Genomic DNA, 20,556 nt, shown 5'->3' with positions numbered 1-20,556 from the left:
TTGCCTTCTCGTCGTGGTATTTTGCCAGCCTCATCTCACCTGCAGGTGTATTCCTTGCTTCATCTGACGACTGTATTCTCAAAAAGGTTTTCCTGACACTATACCTCAACCATACTTCCTCCTGTTCGTCAATTAAGGATTGAAGTCTTCTGTTCATCCACTTATGTCTCATAACTTTGTATCTTGGCTTCAAGGTTTATTTATACACTGACAATTGTGTTCCTTATTCTGACCATTATTTTTTTTCTCTCTTTCTATTGACAGAGACCTAACCACTTCACCTCCTTATAGTCTCCTGCCATCTCCACTGTGTCTACTTTGTGAAAGTATGATTTCACTTATTACTTCCCCTGCAGCCAGGCGCGTTGCTAGGTTTTGGTCGAAGGAGGGCAAGGTGGGTCGAGGTCTAATTATAAACTCGCTGAGATCATGATAGAAAACCGTGAAAATCTGAAATTCCACTCGCCAGGTGTGTACCACCTAGACTGTTTTTTTTTTTATGTCCTGGACACAGCCAGTCTCTTCAATATTACCCACACAGACTCGGTATCATAACACCAGACCCCTCACGCCCACGACACAAGTTCCATTCCGAATATACTGAATATTTACGCTTTAATCCTCCTGGACTCACGCTACAAAGACAGACGATATTACCGCACTTTTTAGTTGTTGGTTCAACCTAGTGGACGTGACTGGCTTTCCGTGCGCTGCGCGAGCCTCATAAACAGGTTTTCAGAGGTGGTATATGTATATACGTACGTATATCTATATGCATTAGTTTGTGTACCCACCGCTAATTGAGAAAGAAATGGCGGACTTTAGTTTACTTAAAGCGGCTATAAAGGCTAATATGTATAACTTAAAACGTTGCCGAGATTCTGAAGTACCTATACCCAAATATTAGGGCCTCCAGGTGCCACAGTTTCGCCGTGGAGGGTTAACAGACGAAGGCACAAACACGCCTTCCCAAAGGTATTCCCTTGGTCATCCTCACGTCTTCTTTACGGACTGTTCACATCTTTCCTAGTTCCTCATCAGGTCTGACCCAGGTCTGCTCCAGGTACTACATAGGTCTTCCCTCAATATCCCTCAGGTCTTCTTTCAGGTCGTCTCAGGTCTTCCCAGGCACGTTTTAAACGCTACCTTGGGCATTGAAAAAGTTCTGCGATATTACCACCCTGCGTTTTATCTAGATTATTCGGTTTTTATGTTTTGGAAAGCGATGATGGATGGTCTCAAGATAGCCATCCAGGCCAACGTGCAGTAGCTTAAACCTTTGTCCAGCTTCTGCAATATCTACACTCAAACGCCATTTCCCCGTGATAAAGTTAAGGCCAGGAACAGACAAAGAAGAAAAAAAAAACTCGCTTACATCCCCTCACGAGCTGTCATGTTTAATGCACCGCAACCACAGCCCACAACCTCAGCCAAGCTAAACAACTTTTCGAGCTTTTCCATGATCGCTTCATGCGCTCCGGCTCTGTCCATTGAGAGCACGTCGCTCCTTTATACCACATTAGCTCAGACTCTTACTTTAGTTAGTGTTAAGGACAGCCAGTTCTTTGAAAAAGAAAAATAGAATGCGAGTGAAAACGAAAAAGACAGGCAGATTATTAATGTTACGCAGTCTGACAGAAACCTTAATGTATCAACAAGAAACAAAACCCAAGACAATTTTCTAAATTATTTAAGGCTCGAAATACATTCATTAACCTGAAGCGACAAGTTTAGTGGATGGTTTAATGTGGTGGCGTGTTATGGTTCGTGGAACTGAGAAAGGGGTTATGGAAACGCGAGTAACAACAACAGCAACAACAACGCTCTGTAGATTAAAGTACACAAGGTGAAGTATCGCGGAGGCAGTCAGGTAGTGGAGGTGCAGGAGTATGGTGGGAAAGAAAGGTCACGTGAGGAAAGTTGTGAAAAAAGGAGACATTCTTGGAAGGAGTCCCTCGATGCTGGTGAAGCTGCATGAGATGAAGCAGGACCACAGTGGGGAGGTGCATGACTGCTGGGTCTTCGTGGAGCTCCTGCAAGAGGTGGGGAGGTGCATGACTGCTGGGTCTTCGTGGAGCTCCTGCAAGAGGTGGGGAGGTGCATGACTGCTGGGTCTTCGTGGAGCTCCTGTGGGTGTGGCGCGTACTGCAGCTCCTGGAGTGAGTGGTGGCTGCAGGAGTGCCCGGCGAGAGTGGTCGTTGGCATCTTTGCTGCTTCACGTGCTAGGCGGAGGCGATGACCCCACGCGAGTCCTGCCGAAGGTGGACGTCAGATATGAGGCACCACAAGGATATTTGCCAGGGAGATGTAACGTCAGGATTCACGCAATGGGACTTCTACTGACGGAGGATGCGCCCTAAGGGCGGCTTAAGTCTGGGGTCACATGGCCATGACTTTGGGTACCTGAGTGGTACGTTTGTTGCCTTGAGAAAGTCAAGTTCCCGATTGCCGTCCAGCGGTGAGGCAGGGAGGGCAGATCGCGGCAGTGGTCGGTCTGGGAGGCGAAGGAGTCCCTTGAAAGAATAGGATACGACGCTGATTGGTGCATCCGTGGGTTGGACCGCCAAGGTCATTTCCTCTGGAACTTACAAGGTCAGTTGAGATCACACGCAGTGACCTCTCATCACACCATGTCGTCGTCAGTAAAGTGACACTTGTGGAGCGACACTGGGTCGCTACAGACCTCTTGAGTCAGCGGGAGGTAAACTTGTCTGTATCAAGTACAAAGGCTGAAAGGAAACAGGTGTTAATTTCGTGTTAGATTAAAGGATAAAGTGGTAACTTGTCTAGTACAAGTCAGATTTATTTTCGAGTTTGAGTTGCAATTTGATTAGATATCATTTTCATCGATTGTGTGCGAAGTTTGCATTTACCCTCACGCTTAGAGCTCTGTGTAAACAATGTCTGCACTTGTATCAGACATAGTTGCCACTTCAACATTAACTATAATACGAGTTTCTTTTTTTTTTTTCTTCAGGATTTGTACTTGATGCAGAGAAACGTCTGCCCCCGCTGGCTGAAGAGGTTGATCGATACATTTCGAGCCCAAAATCATCCGGAAAAAAGTTTTGGGCTTGTTACTTGTTGATTTATTAAGGTGTCGGTCAATCTGAGTCTTAGTAATAATTTACAAGACTTATTTTTTCATTTTCGCTCGTTTACTGTTTTTCTTCTTTAAAAGAATTAGTGTCATCATCATCATCATCACACTAAATAACTTACGAGTCTCAAACACGCCTTTTCTTTTATGCAGAAGGCTTCCATCACGGGCCAAGTTCCTTATCAAGACCAGGCCTTTCGAGGAAGGGAGAAAAGAGAGAGTTTTACAAGAGGTTTTTTGTTGTTGATAAATCATACTTTTTTAAACAGAGGGTCATGACGTAGCTGTTACGGAAAGAAAACGTGATTTATAGCACGAAAAAGTAAGGCAAGATAGATAGTGTGAGGATAGGATGCAAAGATAAGGAGAACAGATGTATTTATGGTGGGTGGTAAGGACATGTGAAGACTTACCTAGTTGTTTAGTATGACCTTTCCTCCCACTTAACATGCTGACTTGTGTCTGTGCGTCACTGATAGCAGCGACCCATAGGAACACACGAAAAGAGCGAGAGGTTAGGGGGTGGTACTTCCCTGACCTTCTGCTGGGGGTGTATGATGGTTCTGGACTTAGTTTAACACTCCTAAGTCAGGTCGGCTCTTGTCTACAGCCTAGAACGTACTGGTGGCCACCATATATATATATATATATATATATATATATATATATATATATATATATATATATATATATCATGGTTTTATCTCAAGATTCCTCTTCCTTGGAAGATTTCATAGTATAGACTAGTTTAACTCCATGAAGTGTGATCAGATATCAAGCTTCATTTACCATGTAATTTGCCGAATGATTCATCGTGTTACCCAAACCATGTTATCACTTGTATATAACCTTTAATGTACGTCAATCACTGAGGCCCAGTCCCGGCTACCTTTTGCGCACTCTGCATCTCCTTTAGCGTTACCGCTCGCAGGATGGCCAAGAGCGCACATTAAATTAGCCGCATTTGCGGCAGAAATAGAAAATCCATGATCTGTAGATGTAGGCTCCTCCTCAGCTGTGGGCTAGCTGCGTATGATGAGTTTATCAAAACTGTCATGCGAAGTCAAGTATTATTAAGTTTCGGATTAAACCTAATCATTATTGACGGTAAACAGATTGCGCTGTAAATTGCGTTTGAAATCACATATTACAGTACATGAAGTGGTCATTCAATTATGAAAAGACAATAACAATGGCCTTTGTTCTGGTGCAACAAAGGCAGTAGGTGTTACGCGACATAAGGTATTGTAAACAAAGCTTTTGTGTGTGTACAAAGTGTACATCGCTGCCGGGCGTACGACCCATATTCACGTGGAGCAATTGAACTAATTTGAACTCCTTAGTTACGCGTACGATAATGACTGGGTTAGAATATCGTCCTTGTAAGCAGTGTTTTAAATATTTATTTCCTTGGACATGAGAGTTCTGGCAAGGGATGGAAAAAGCTGCGGAAATTCAGTATTTGCAGCTCCATAAATCAGCCTATCAAGGCGGGCCGGCGCCGGGCGCTGCCATCGTACCAAACTTGGAAATTGTCGGGAATGGAGGGAAATAATTTTCGTTAAAAATAATCGCCCGTTATCACAGTGTGTCAATGTCGTCCAGTTGTGTGAGATTAATTGACTGTATTTTTTTTTTTTTTTTCCATTCATGAGCACTGCAGCTCTGTGTTTGTAATCCATTGTCGTCTATATAAGGGTTGTAGAGCTCACCGAAAATATCAGTCTCTCTGATATTTCAATCGAGTTCCATTACTGGAGTTTCTAGTAAATGGCACAAGTTAGGAATGATCTGGTTATGGCGCCTCGAACCAGTGGCTCAGGAGGTCGCGCACGTCATGAAGCGTTACCGTGACTCGTGTCACCTTAACTCCCTCCGGGTTAGGATCTCGCGACTCTAAAACTCGAATGAAATGATGTGAACAATCACTTCTGGTGACATGATTCCCTAGATTTCGTCACCATCCTTAACCTTGGTAACGTAACGAGTGTGCGTCATCACGTGTCAGTGTGTTACCGGAGTATAAAAAGCCAGACTCGCTGCCTGTAAACACCGAGTCTCCATCAGCAAACACGTACGTCAGATGACCTTTCGTACAGACAGTATAATGTTTGCTACTTAAAGTTTAGCCTGAGCCATAAACTTGTACCCATGGCTTATTGTGGACTGTAATAATCAGTAATGGCACTGTGTGTGTGTGTGTGTGTGTGTGTGTGTGTGTGTGTGTGTGTGTGTGTGTGTGTGTGTGTGTAGTAAAAGTTAATTCCAGCAGAACTGTGATATGGGCGTAAGCCCAGAGAGCCAGGTGAATGTGTGCAGTATCTTTGATGGTATGATGTCAGTAGATTCATGCAGAGGCAACTCAAGGTCGGTGTAAGGAGGCGTCCAAGGACCATGAAGGTCAGGAAGTGGTGAGGTCATCAGTAGTCCTTGATGTATGACGTGGTAAAGAGCTGGAGAGTGAAGTGGTCGTGCATGGTATCCTAGCTTCTTCCTCTAACATCTGAATCTAAACCTAGACATTCTAGATTCTCAGCCGTTGCCATCACACGTCTTCTTGGGACGCGTCACTTGTCTCTGAACTGGAATTCTCTCTCATCAAAATACTGCCAGTTCTAAAAGCCTTGAGAGACAATTCTACACACATCCCCGATACGATACTCGTCATATTAACATAAGTAAGTCATATATCCAGACCGACATGACTACACAGAGGTCAGAGAATGACTCGGTCTGGTATTTGATGTGAAAACAACCATTGGTTTGGGTATGCAAAACAGGCAGGTCACCACAAGTTATTAAGCATAGGGTTCAACTTCACCAGCGTCTTTCCCGAGACTGTCCACAGGATAAGTCCTGTAGCCTGAGAGGTCTTCAGTATGACCAGGTTACCGTCTTTAGATTGTTTAGGCCTAGTTTGTCCAGTGTAACCTGTGGTTCTTCGACCTTGTTCTGTCTGATTCACTGATAGGCGTTCTGGGTGCATGACAACTGATATGTTACTAGTATCATTATCATACACCGTCCGTAAGTCTTGACGTGATTAAGTTGTAAGGAAGGTCCTTTGTCAGATCCATCCATACGTCGCTTGAATGGAGACGTCTCTAATCGTGGAGTGAGGTGGAGAAGTCATTGTACTTTTTACATCCGAGATATACAAGTCTCATTGATCGTTTTGAAAGTCAATGATCAGTCTCCGTAACCTTACAGTTCACCTTCTCTGCCAGCCCAGTCGATGCTGAGTGATAAAATGTATTGTTAGTCTTCTTTATATACTATAGTTAACATCGAACTCTTCCATAGTTTCTGTACAGAACTCTCCGCTATTGTCCGCAGTTAGAAGGTAAAGATGATGATGATGATCCAGAACACTTGCTTTTTCAAATGCCTTAATAACTAAAGTTTTGTCTTGGTGGTGATACAAGTTCACTGTCTCGAGTACATGCATCAGTCATATATTACCTAGACGAGTCTGTGACAATGTTGACAGTTTGTCAGTTGAGTTTGTGACAATCCTGACAGTTTGTCAGTAGGATCCGTCTCTCATGGTGGGATCGGGGAATATCAACAAAGGATTTGGCGCCATAATATTACCTTCACGTTTATTCCATATGGGACGTCTCTCTCTCTCTCTCTCTCTCTCTCTCCCCGTACTGTAATATTGAGCCAAAAATGTTTTTACCGTGTCCGCTTCATTCATCTGTCCTCACCGGAGCGAGATGCCCGTGTGGCATCATGTGCAGTAATAGATAGCCCACCGTGCCCGAGATGGAAATTATTTGCGGAACGTTCGAGCGGGTTCCTTCCATTTGCACTTGTTGTACACAAAAACATCGTCCTATGTGAGGAGGAACTCTCACACTCCATCAACAACAGGGTTTGGGATGTTCTGACGTAGGTATCTTATAACAGGTGGTCATACTGGATCATTCTCTTGCTCTCCCTTTACCTTCTGTATCAAACAGTTTACTCGTTAATTGGGGCTGTGCTCCGCAACAAGGCGACTGCTACAACATCCTGTTTTCCTGCTATATATTCCAAAGCCGGACTAAATTTCTATTAGTTAATTACCGTCTGCCTGACCTGCCTGTGGGGGTTCGATGTCGATGGTAACTGGTAAGTGGTGAGTATATGCTACATGAACTGGGTAATGGTATATGACATCTTTGACGTACAAGTCCCTAAACAATAGCTAGAGCTCCTAGCTTAGCGACTGTGCCATTCTTCTCTTCGTCTTGTGTAGGACTACGGTATGCTGTGGGTGGAGGTCGCTCTGCTACGAAAGCCTTTCCCAAAACATCAACAGAACTCTGCTAATCTATGACCGGACTCCGCCAAATCTAACATATGACCGGACTCCCAGGTGTGGGGAATGAAGACATTGCCTTCACCTTATCGTGGTTAGGAAGGTGTATTTGACATCATCAGCATCGTCATTACCTGTGATAGGCCAGAACTTGTATCTTTTGCCTGTAACTGGTTCATGGCCTCTGTCTGTGCTTCCTCTCTCCAGACCCTCAGCCATCTTGGCTGCCACTAACCACACGCTCTTGATGCCACTTGCCAGGTTGCTCTTCATCCCGCTGGAGTGTGGGCTCTTGATGCTGAAGTGTAAGTGTGAGAAAGTCGATGTGAATATTGGCAGAGACTGAGGTATACATCATTTAAAGACAACACTGAGCTTTATCAAAATATTAATGGACTTTTACAGTAACTGGTCGTCAGGAAGACCACTGATGGCGTCTTCCAAGCCTCGGCTTTATGTACATCAGAGTTCTTAGCATTTTCTTGCGCCTGGACTAATTAGGGTCGCCCGCTTGTTTTTTGGACCGTCCTCTACTCATGCAGTGAATGGAGGCACAGCTGCTGATACTAGATCATTAACAAATGTGGGCGCAGGTCAATAAATTGATGCACATGTTGATGGAAGAGAGAAAAAGGATCCTTTTCTTCCTTAGCATGTCATCATTAGGCTCTGTAAGGGACGTTTATTGAATTGACTTTGACTTCTCCCTAGATTACATGGGATAGGTCCATAGACCACAGGTTAAGAACGCATGGTGTGCGTGTTAATCTTCATAGATAAACACAGACCACTAACTGGTAGGTTACACTAACTGCTCTTGTGACACGACTCCGTGTAGCTGGGGAAAGACACTCACCATGAGTCAGACAACAGAACTTGGCCGATGTAGCTTTATTCACCTACCATGGACACAACAACAGATGTGAACTGGCGTCTCTGTCCAGCTCATCCTCCTTTCTAAGACCCTCACTACCCCGTCTCCCCGAGCGTTGCAAAAGACCATTCTAGAACTCCGATCACATCGCAAGCCTGACATAAACAATGATGTCTAGCGTGCCGAGCAGTGAGAAAATTACACCATAGCTCGTACACTGTGGGCGGGCATACGACCAATGCTGCTGCGAAACACATCAGTCATGACGATTCAAATATTTAGTCTGCTGATTCAGACTGGCCGGGAACTATTTCTGTGTGTCGTATTATACTCCAGTCTAATATCTTATAATAAACATACGTCTAAAGGAAAATGGATGAATGAAATTTATTATGTAACTGAACAGAGTAGTAATCTTGGTCCATGTATAGCTTCTACTAAGCTTCAATGCTGCGGACACAATTGTTGCAGGCGTCCTAGGACACTCATGAATATTTCTACAATAGATCCCCGGGTTCCTCACATAAACCTACACTTGCCATGAAATGCAACATTTGTTAACCCTGCATCGTAAGCAAGAGAGTGTGTTCCAGTTCTTCACAGTACTCGGCAGCTGTGGCTTGTGTTACATCTCTGTGTACTTACCTTGTTTATTTAAGTATACTTCGTGTTCTGTCTCCAACTTACACCTCTGTAAGATCATCTCTCAAGAATATTTAGTCTTCTTCAAAACTGTATACTCTCTACTTTCACCTCTGTATGCTACCATTGTTTCACCACTGTATATTCTCGTTTCACCTATGTATGTTATCCTTGTTTCACTACTGTATACTGTCCGTGACTCGCCTGTGTATTTGCTCCATGTTTCACTTGTACATACTATCCATACTTCACTTGTGTGTACTGCTCCTCTACTTCAGGAGGTCCTCTGAAGGTGATGTTCCAGGCAGGGGTCCCCGTCTAGCTAGACCCAGGATCACTGAGCTCTCTCGCTGAGCGTGTCCAGCCACCGCTCGGGAAGCTGCTGGTGCTGGAGTGTGGTAGGGACAGGGTGGGGCGCCTCCCCCTGCTACTCCTCAGTCATTATCGAGACTCACGGGGTCCTGGCAGACCTTGGCTCTTTTTCACCTTCCCCAGCAGACGCCAGGTGGACTAAAGGTCCCGTCAGTCACCGGCCTACCAGTTAATCTTTTCTCGTCGCTCCTGCCCTCGTACTCTGTTTTCTTCAACTTTTTCCAGTGTCTTCCTTCCCTCCTGAGTGAGCTCTTGATGGTCTCAGTCAATCTTACTTTAAGATGTCCTTCTGGACGCCTTCCTTCATTGGTCCAGTTCAAATGCTTCTCGGTATATTGGTATTTCTCGTGTCTACCAGTCATTGTACATGGCCCTACCATCTTATTTTTTCCTCTTCAGTTATTTCTAATACAACTGTAATGTTTAAATCATTTCTTATCTTATAAATGATAATTTCCCTGGCCAACCTCAATGTTGTCATTTCGTCAACCTGGACCTGTGAACATGTTTTGGTTGCAAGTGACCGTGAATGTCTTGTTTTCACTCAAGAAACACTTATTGTACATTTGGAAGGATTCTTGACCTTGTTAGGGTGATCGTTCATCTTAGTTTACGTGATCCTTAGATCCCCATAGTCCTTGGCTCAAGTATTGTACATCAGGAGTACTGACGTGTTCAGGAAGGTCTTAAGGGTTTGGTCAACTCTAACTCTAGTTAGTGATCGTCATCTGGGATTTTATTTTCACCGCATCAATCATTCGTAAATTACTTTTATGTTTCTGGATTTTTTTTTTTCAACTTCAAATGACTTTGTTTGACCTTGTGATGAAGAAATACGAATTCCTCACCTGTGGATATTTTTGTGGTTCTTTAATACCCTAATGATTTGGTGTAATTTTCTGTCACATGCAAAATGTTCGTGTGACTTCCTAATCTGTCATAGTCAGTCATGACCTATGTTGACCTCGTATGGACTCGACATACTCTCCTGTGATATGTTACGTCATAACTCACGCTAACCTGGTGTTACTGGTTCCGTCATTGGCTCTGTTACCTCGGTTGACTTATAATGTTACTCTGTGACTTTTGTGACAATAAAACTCACGACGTGCATTATGTTACCTTAGTGATTTGCAATGATGGTGTCCACATTTGAAGACCTGTGTGACCCTTGCGTGACCTCTCATGATATGGGAAGACTTTATGTTGCCTCTCGTGAGATGCAATAATACGAAGGGACTTTTGAAACCTTAATTGCCTGTGTGTACCCCAGCATCGGCCTTAATTACCTTGTAATATCTCTGGTGGTATACAGGGATAAAATGTTTTTTCCTGTATTTCGTATTCCTGAACTCCGTATGACCTTTAGAGATATTGTCAGACATTTAATGACCTGTACTGACTGTAAGTGACCTGTAAGGTCACGCATTGACCTATATCTATGATTGTGTTGATCATCTTGTATGACCTGGCCATGTCTGTGCCCACAGCCTGCTGGGGGAGGACGTAGCGGGGGTGCCAGCCCTGGTGTCTGTGGTGGTGGGCGCCTCTGTTGGGATCCTGCTACTGCTGCTGCTCCTGGGGCTTCTGGTGCGCCGGAGGGTACGCCGCCCACCACCTCCACCCGCACCCCAGGCCGCCCGCATCCTCCCGCCCACCACCTCACCGCCCCCGATACTGAAGACCTCCCACGATCCACCCTCTCACTCCTGCACCCACAGAGATATACAGGTGAGTAGACATGGATGTACAGCTGTTGGTGAGAGTGTGCACCTGTATTACTGGCATGTGAGCAGATGTGCAACAGTCTTGTTGACGTATGGGAAGATGTACACCTGTTTCTTGACGTCTGGGATGATGTACACGTGACCTTTTGATTGGGTGAAGATGTGCACCTGTATTATTGACTTCTGAGAAGTGCACCTGTCATATTGACATCTGAGATGATGTACACCTGCCTTGTTGACGTCTGAGATGATGTACACCTGCCTTGTTGACGTCTGAGATGATGTACACCTGCCTTGTTGACGTCTGAGATGATGTACACCTGCCTTGTTGACGTCTGAGATGATGTACACCTGCCTTGTTGACGTCTGAGATGATGTACACCTGCCTTGTTGACGTCTGAGATGATGTACACCTGCCTTGTTGACGTCTGAGATGATGTACACCTGCCTTGTTGACGTCTGAGATGATGAACACCTGCCTTGTTGACGTCTGAGGTGTACACCTGCCTTGTTGACGTCTGAGATGATGTACACCTGCCTTGTTGACGTCTGAGGTGTACACCTGCCTTGTTGACGTCTGAGATGATGAACACCTGCCTTGTTGACGTCTGAGGTGTACACCTGCCTTGTTGACGTCTGAGGTGTACACCTGCCTTGTTGACGTCTGAGGTGTACACCTGCCTTGTTGACGTCTGAGATGATGAACACCTGCCTTGTTGACGTCTGAGGTGTACACCTGCCTTGTTGACGTCTGAGATGATGAACACCTGCCTTGTTGACGTCTGAGATGATGAACACCTGCCTTGTTGACGTCTGAGATGATGAACACCTGCCTTGTTGACGTCTGAGATGATGAACACCTGCCTTGTTGACGTCTGAGGTGTACACCTGCCTTGTTGACGTCTGAGATGATGAACACCTGCCTTGTTGACGTCTGAGATGATGAACACCTGCCTTGTTGACGTCTGAGATGATGAACACCTGCCTTGTTGACGTCTGAGATGATGAACACCTGCCTTTTTGACGTCTGAGATGATGAACACCTGCCTTGTTGACGTCTGAGGTGTACACCTGCCTTGTTGACGTCTGAGATGATGAACACCTGCCTTGTTGACGTCTGAGATGATGAACACCTGCCTTGTTGACGTCTGAGATGATGAACACCTGCCTTGTTGACGTCTGAGATGATGAACACCTGCCTTGTTGACGTCTGAGATGATGAACACCTGCCTTGTTGACGTCTGAGATGTACACCTGCCTTGTTGACGTCTGAGATGATGAACACCTGCCTTGTTGACGTCTGAGGTGTACACCTGTCTCTTGACGTTTAGGATGATGTAAAATCGTCTTGTTGACGTTTGGGAAGATATACACTTGTCTCTTGACTTCTTCGGATGATGTACATCTTGTCATGTGTATGCTTGTAAAGATATACACCTGTGTTAATCTTGTTTTGGTCGATATGTGTCATATTAATGTATGTTATTGTACCTTGTTATGTGTCATGTCCGTGTATATGAAGATTTACACCTGTCAGATACATGGTTCTGAAGATTTGCTACCGAATTAATTATGTTTGTGAAGATCCAAACCTGTTTCCTGCATGTTTGTGAATATTTACCTCAGACGTATTTGATCATTCCTAATGACAATATAATTTCATATTTTCATTAGGAATTCTGGTTATTCTATAAACGTTCTGTGTCCCATTATTGTAATGTATCACCTTAAATAACTATGGTCCACTGGCTCTTCTCATTACCACGTCCCACACACCCTTATCCCCCACAGGGGTAGGTAGGTTCCCCTCGACACCTCCAACCCCATAGTGGTTGATAGGTCCTCCCTACACCCCTCCTTCCATAGTTCCTCTTTTCCCACAATAGCTGGCAGGTCCTCCTACACCCCTGCTCTCGCAGAAAGTTACACGATCTTCTCCATCTTCAAGCTGTGCTTGGAGACGTGTCTCTCTCTGCCCCTTTCTATTCCACCCTGTTCTCTGACGCTGGTCTTTCCCCCCCACACTCTACCTCAGCTCCAAGGCTGGTCTCTCCTCGACCATAACCTCAAGCTGTACTCTGAGAATGGTCTTCTCTCCATCCCTACCCTAGTTTGTACTCTGAGACTGGTCTTTTCCCCACCATGCCACAAGCTGTGTTCTTAACCTCCACTCCAGGTGTCTCTGCCCAACTCACCCCAGGGTGTAGTACTGTAAAACTGTTGGTCTTCCAGACACACCCCAGGTTGTACTGTGCGACTGGTCTCACCCCAACCCAACCCAAGTTGTATCTTACTTTTATTTTAATAGGATGGTTAGGTGAAAGGAAGGAAGGAAGGCGGAACAGGGGCATGGGATGGTTTGAAATGGAAGAGAAGACTGACGTGTGTTACAGGTGTATATCATGCAAGTCTTTTGATGCATGTGGCTGATTCTCTGGAAGCTTGTGTTTGTTGCCTTATTCATATACCCCCAGCTGACTGGGACTGTGTACGTATTTATGTTGTATCTTTTGATGTTTGACAGAGATGGTGTTTGTGTTAACTGTTGTTTATTGTGTACAGACTTGGACGACCGGAGCTTCAATGAGTGCATTATCATAACTCTGACCAGGTGTTAGTTTTTGGTTCTGTGGGAGGTGTCACAATCTGTACACGCTGATCTGGGGCCACTTTTCCTCGTTCTTTGGACCCCTTACCTGTGTGTGTGATCCAGGATTCTTCCGTTCTTCTTGTGTGTTGTCGTAATACCTTCTGTGGTCATATCGTTGGGTTGTATTCTTCCTAGCGTCGCTGTAATAAATTTTATGTGTTTTCTTAATCTCCCAGTCCGTCTGACTGTACTAGACGAGTATGATGTGGGAGTGAGGTGGGCGAGACTACTGTTTGAGTGGCGTCATCGTCATACATGATGGCCACGTTCAGAGCACCAGGCTGTACCCTGAGACTGGTCCCTCCTATACAGTACCCGAGGCTGTGTTCTGAGACTGGTCCCTCCTACACAATACCCCAGGCTGTGCTCTGAGACTGGTCCCTCCTACACAATACCCCAGGCTGTACCCTGAGACTGGTCCCTCCTACACAGTACCCCAGGCTGTGCTCTGAGACTGGTCCCTCCTACACAGTACCCCAGGCTGTGCTCTGAGACTGGTCCCTCCCAACACGTATTTTACTTACCAGTAGCTTAGATCTGAGACTGGTTACTTCACCATCCTACACCAGCCATGCATATATAACCTGGACTAGCACACCCTGCTGGTTTTGACCAGCACTGCCTTGTGGACTTGGGCAGGACCGCCTTGTTATTTGGTCGAGTAATGCCTTGTAACCTGGACAAGCGCTGTCTCGTAACCTTGACCAGCCTTCCCTCGAAATTTGGGCTCGCAATGCCAGGTGACCGTGGGGAAGCACTGCCAGGTGACCTACCTAGCCTAACTGCTACTCCAGCTGTTGGACATAAAAGGAATAAATCTTCTTAATACTTGAAAACTGGAGACTGAAGAGTGAGACAACAAGCAGGCAAAACATGGAGATATGCTGACGAAAATCTGGAACATACGATCTATACAGCATACACATCGAAGTCTTTCCCCTGTATAGTGGAGCAACGTGGTCCTTTATACCTCCTGCTGGGCAGCTGTCAACATTCCATTATGTTCCTGCTTCTATCTTTATCAATTTGTTCTGATATTACGGCCTGGTACACTCTAACACTTGGTAAAGTTAGGACTTTATCCGCTTACCTATCTGGCAACAGCCATTTCAGAAATGTTCCTACACAATGGTAAATATGTTATCTAAATTAATTTATGTACCAGACAACAGAGGCTTGAGGGTCCTGTTGTGTTACTAGGGTTGTTATCTTGTGTTACTACGGTTGTTATCTTGTGCTACTACGATTATCTTGTGTTACTACGGTTGTTATCTTGTGCTACTACGGTTGTGTTACTACGGTTGTTATCTTGTGTTACTACGGTTGTTATCTTGTGTTACTACGGTTGTTCTCTTCTGCTAGAGGCTGTCATGGGTTGTGTGTGTGTGTGTGTGTGTGGTTGTTTGTTTTGAGTCAACTGGAGGTAACAGGTGATTTATGTGGTTGGTTAGTGTCAACAGGAGGTAACAGAAGGTATGGTTGACCCACAGGTGGAGAGTGAGAGCGACGCAGACCCAGACCTCATCCCTCAGCAGCTGGTGCACTCGAGCCTGACGCCGTCTGGGCCCCTCCTGCGACCCCCGGCCAACTACGGAGGGGCAGAACCCACCTTGTGCGAGGTGGTGCCCAGGGAGGTGGTGGTGGCGGGCGGGGGAGGAGGCGTCCACCACCAGCTGCTGCCCACCTACCCTGCCCAGCAACAGCAACAGCAGCAGCAGCAACAGCAGACCATCACTACAACAGCCATAGCCTCTACCTCAGCTGTCCACCATCACCAGCAGCCTCTCCACCACCACCACCACTACCACCATCACCCAGCAGTGAGTCACCACCCATACTTGTTCCTACACCTTTTGTGATCATTTCTGTGTGTGTGTGTGTGTGTGTGTGTGTGTGTGTGTGTGCCATTACCTTTGTGTAGTGTACGGGGAGGGAGTTTATCACTGGTGGCGACCCATCTCTTGCACACGTTCTACTGTCATACAACGTCTTATGTATGCTGTCTGTCTTAACCATGTCCTCGGTCATCTGATTCCAGTCATCCACTGAATTTACAGCCTCTAGTCTGTCCCTATTGCTCAGCTCTCTTAATTATTTGTTGTTGTTGTTCTATAGACTTCACTACCTTAATTTTGTTCTTCAGGTTCGGTGACCAAACCTGAGAAGCATATTCTAATTTTGGTCTTATGTAGAGTATGAATAGCTTCTTTAATATTCATTTCCTCATATACTTGAATGGTACTCTAATATTTGCCAGCAGATAGTTGGTCTTTCGAACTATTCCCCTAATGAGGGTCTCTGGCGACAGGTTCGGGACAATGTCAACTCCCAAGTCTCTTTGATACCATGATTCCTGAAATTTAATTCTTACGAGACGATTTCATACTGGGGCGTCTCTTCACTGTAATTCCACTTCTTGACTCGGTGAACATACTTGGTGTTACTGTAACATCCAGTCTTTCTTGGAACTACACATTGAGGAGATAACCAGGTCTGCCTCTAAGAAACTGGAAGTCCTGTTTAGATGTCGAAATTTGTTTCCTTTCGAACAGTTGTTCCGTTTATACAAAGAATTGATTCGTCCTTGTCTGGAAAACTGCTCTCACATCTGGGGTGGTTCTAGCTCTTTGTCCACACCACTAGCTAGACCACGCAATACTCGGCAAGCTGCTGCGTCACATGATTACTGTGTGGCCATCGGCAGCTCAAGGGTGGGCCGTTTTGATAACTGCTTCTTTCCCTACACGTCGAAGCTTTGGAACTCTACATCTTTCTGTCTTTCGTAACAACTGTGACCTGGCACATTATAAAAGGTTTTTCACTGCCTCCAAAATTCGTAAATACTTTCTATTGTTTATTGCCGTTTTGAAGATGACTTGTTAAACGTCGACTGATGTTGTGGTAGTCATACCGATGAAGTTTACTTTGTTTTGAAGTTTACTCTATATATATATATATATATATATATATATATATATATATATATATATATATTTTTTTTTTTTTTTTTTTTTATACTTTGTCGCTGTCTCCCGCGTTTGCGAGGTAGCGCAAGGAAACAGACGAAAGAAATGGCCCAACCCCCCCCCCCATACACATGTACATACACACGTCCACACACGCAAATATACATACCTACAGCTTTCCATGGTTTACCCCAGACGCTTCACATGCCTTGCTTCAATCCACTGACAGCACGTCAACCCCTGTATACCACATGACTCCAATTCACTCTATTTCTTGCCCTCCTTTCACCCTCCTGCATGTTCAGGCCCCGATCACACAAAATCTTTTTCACTCCATCTTTCCACCTCCAATTTGGTCTCCCTCTTCTCCTCGTTCCCTCCACCTCCGACACATATATCCTCTTGGTCAATCTCTCCTCACTCATTCTCTCCATGTGCCCAAACCATTTCAAAACACCCTCTTCTGCTCTCTCAACCACGCTCTTTTTATTTCCACACATCTCTCTTACCCTTACGTTACTTACTCGATCAAACCACCTCACACCACACATTGTCCTCAAACATCTCATTTCCAGCACATCCATCCTCCTGCGCACATCTCTATCCATAGCCCACGCCTCGCAACCATACAACATTGTTGGAACCACTATTCCCTCAAACATACCCATTTTTGCTTTCCGAGATAATGTTCTCGACTTCCACACATTTTTCAAGGCTCCCAAAATTTTCGCCCCCTCCCCCACCCTATGATCCACTTCCGCTTCCATGGTTCCATCCGCTGACAGATCCACTCCCAGATATCTAAAACACTTCACTTCCTCCAGTTTTTCTCCATTCAAACTCACCTCCCAATTGACTTGACCCTCACCCCTACTGTACCTAATAACCTTGCTCTTATTCACATTTACTCTCAACTTTCTTCTTCCACACACTTTACCAAACTCAGTCACCAGCTTCTGCAGTTTCTCACATGAATCAGCCACCAGCGCTGTATCATCAGCGAACAACAACTGACTCACTTCCCAAGCTCTCTCATCCCCAACAGACTTCATACTTGCCCCTCTTTCCAGGACTCTTGCATTTACCTCCCTTACAACCCCATCCATAAACAAATTAAACAACCATGGAGACATCACACACCCCTGCCGCAAACCTACATTCACTGAGAACCAATCACTTTCCTCTCTTCCTACACGTACACATGCCTTACATCCTCGATAAAAACTTTTCACTGCTTCTAACAACTTGCCTCCCACACCATATATTCTTAATACCTTCCACAGAGCATCTCTATCAACTCTATCATATGCCTTCTCCAGATCCATAAATGCTACATACAAATCCATTTGCTTTTCTAAGTATTTCTCACATACATTCTTCAAAGCAAACACCTGATCCACACATCCTCTACCACTTCTGAAACCGCACTGCTCTTCCCCAATCTGATGCTCTGTACATGCCTTCACCCTCTCAATCATATATATATATATATATATATATATATATATATATATATATATATATATATATATATATATATATATATATATATATATATTCATATCATTCTTTATCATACTTAGTCGTTGTGTCCCGCGTCAGCGAGGTAGCGCAAGGAAACAGACGAAAGAATGGCCCAACCCACCCACATGCATATGAATATACATACACGCCCACACACGCACATATATATACCTATACATTTCAATGTGTACATACATATACATACACAGACATATACATATATACACATGTACATATTATACTTGCCGCCTTCATCCATTCTGTGTTATAATCATTTCCTCTTATCAAATAGCCTCGAAGATATCTAGAAAAAAGAAAGCTTTTGGCCATTTTTGCTTTTCAGTGAATTAATTTTGCCTGTGGCTGTTGACCTTCTGGATCCCCTCATTTGCTCTGCACGCACCTGTGTTCAGACCCACTGGCCATATTTCTCAAGCCCCTGAGTTCCTCTCTCAGTTTAAGGCACCATTCATGTTCCTTCACTTGGTTCCGGAGCGTATTTACTTCTTCCATTCACTGTGTTATTTTCTCTTCCCGTTTCTTAAGTGACTTCAAATAACTCCATATACAGTTGTCTTCTGGTGATTCATCCTTTGTTCCTATTTTGTGTAGGGTTTAGTGATAACTACCTGTTCTTTAAATTTTCTTTTGGATTCATTTCTGATAAAAGTCAAAGTGAAAGCTTAGTACTTTTGTCCTGCTTGGCTTCGTGTGTTATTAACAGGCCCACTGCAGGCTGGCACAGCTGTCTGTACGAAATTCCCTGCCTTCTTTTCTAGATTTATTTTCTCTTTTTGAGATCAAGAAAAGCTGAGATCTTAAAGTTGCATCTGGTTAACATACGTAATAAGTCATATGGCTTATTGGACACAGAAATGGTGTGTACGTCCTGCGTATGTGTGTGCGTGTCCCTACTGAAAACATACATCCTGTGTTGTACTATATAGGAGTCATACACACAGTGTGTTGCCTCAGACTTGAGGTATACATCTTGTATATTGCATCATACTAGAGACAAACACCCTTTAATATATTGCCTTACACCGGAGATATACATCCTTTGTATTGCTCTTAGCTGGAGACATACATGCTGTGTGGTCCTTTATGGTGGAGGCAAATCCGTGTGTCTTGCTTTATGGCTGAGATACACCAAGGAATAAAAAGAATTCAAACAACAGACAACGAATCCTTTTAAAGTTGTTCGTGATTGTGGAAGAGATCCAAAACTCAGAGATTAGTATAATAATGAGGAGGAAAACGTGTATATGATATATAATAAACGATAACTCTTGCATGTAACTGAGGAGAAAAACGCCGGTCGTGGATTTGAAGCAAAGTATACTTCCAGATGACTCTTCAGTGATCTATGGTACAGCTTTCAGCTGCTCAGGTTAGTAAATCATTCCACACGTTCGTTAGCAATGCTGTGGGAGGTAAAGTTACATCGCCACAGTAGTAAGTAAAACGTTCGCCCATTAGTTTGTATCCGTAACTTCGAGTGACACTAGACAGAGTTAGCTTGAAGTAGCTACTTGGATCAAGATGATCAAAGCCTTTGATGAGTCTCAAGATCTCTTAACTTTCTCTTCCCTAAGCTGAAGATTATGCCTTCCAGTCGGCTCTCATAGGATTTGTTTCTCAGTCCGGGAATTATCTTGGTGGATCATCTCTGTATTTACTCTATTCTGTCTATATCTCTTTTCTCAAGAAGGATGACCGAAACTGAATATGATGTTCGAGGTGGGGACCCATCAGTGTTCTGTACAGATTAAGAAATATTTCCCGAGATTTTGATTCGAAAACACAGCTTAGAATTCAAGAATTACGATCGCCCTTTCCTCCGTTTCTATGCACTGCTTACTCAGCTTTAGGTCATCAGAGATTATTATATCTATCGAAGGTCAATAGAATTCATATTGTGACGTCTTCTCGTATTTGCCGCTGGTGTGTAAAACTTTCCACATTACGAAATCAAAATTCATCTGCCACTTGTAAGCCCAGTTCATCAGTTTGTCTATGTCACTTTGAGGCTTTAAACATTCTATTGTTATTGTGGATTTATTCACTACTTTAGTATCATCTGCGAATTTTTGGCATTCTACCTCACTATCGGTGTCACTTGTTACGTCTAACAAGTCAGGTTTGATCATGAATCGCAACTTTGTTTATTGCCGGTCAGCCAACATTGTAAATACTAAAATACAATGTGTCCTTTCAGAACCATGTGGATTAACTTCTGTAGCATGTCTTATTGCGAGACTTCATCGATTGATTTCAAAAATGTAGGTAGATGATACCGGCCGATTTCATTTCGTTATACACATGACTAGTAACAGAAAAGAAATAAGGCAGGTCAGTCAGAGGAGCAGGTTTCGTCGGAATCTAGGCTGAGATG

The 20,556-nt window shown here is 44.2% G+C and overlaps 1 protein-coding gene across 2 annotated transcripts in view; it reads left to right on the top strand.

Annotated features, from left to right (window-relative positions):
• Positions 1-20,556, top strand: part of LOC139751591 (protein turtle homolog B-like) — a 900,734-nt gene that overhangs the window by 850,878 nt on the left and 29,300 nt on the right. For both annotated transcript variants that reach the window (XM_071667192.1, XM_071667193.1), the window contains 2 exons: positions 10,785-11,025; positions 15,162-15,491. In XM_071667192.1, the coding sequence (XP_071523293.1) occupies positions 10,785-11,025; positions 15,162-15,491 (571 nt within the window). The remainder of the gene's footprint in view (positions 1-10,784; positions 11,026-15,161; positions 15,492-20,556) is intronic.

Source organism: Panulirus ornatus, chromosome 11, assembly GCF_036320965.1.
Source record: "Panulirus ornatus isolate Po-2019 chromosome 11, ASM3632096v1, whole genome shotgun sequence".
NCBI classification, from domain to species: Eukaryota; Metazoa; Arthropoda; class Malacostraca; order Decapoda; family Palinuridae; genus Panulirus; species Panulirus ornatus.
The sequence above is the reverse complement of the archived record's forward strand: the minus strand, read 5'-3'. Positions and strand labels throughout refer to the sequence as shown.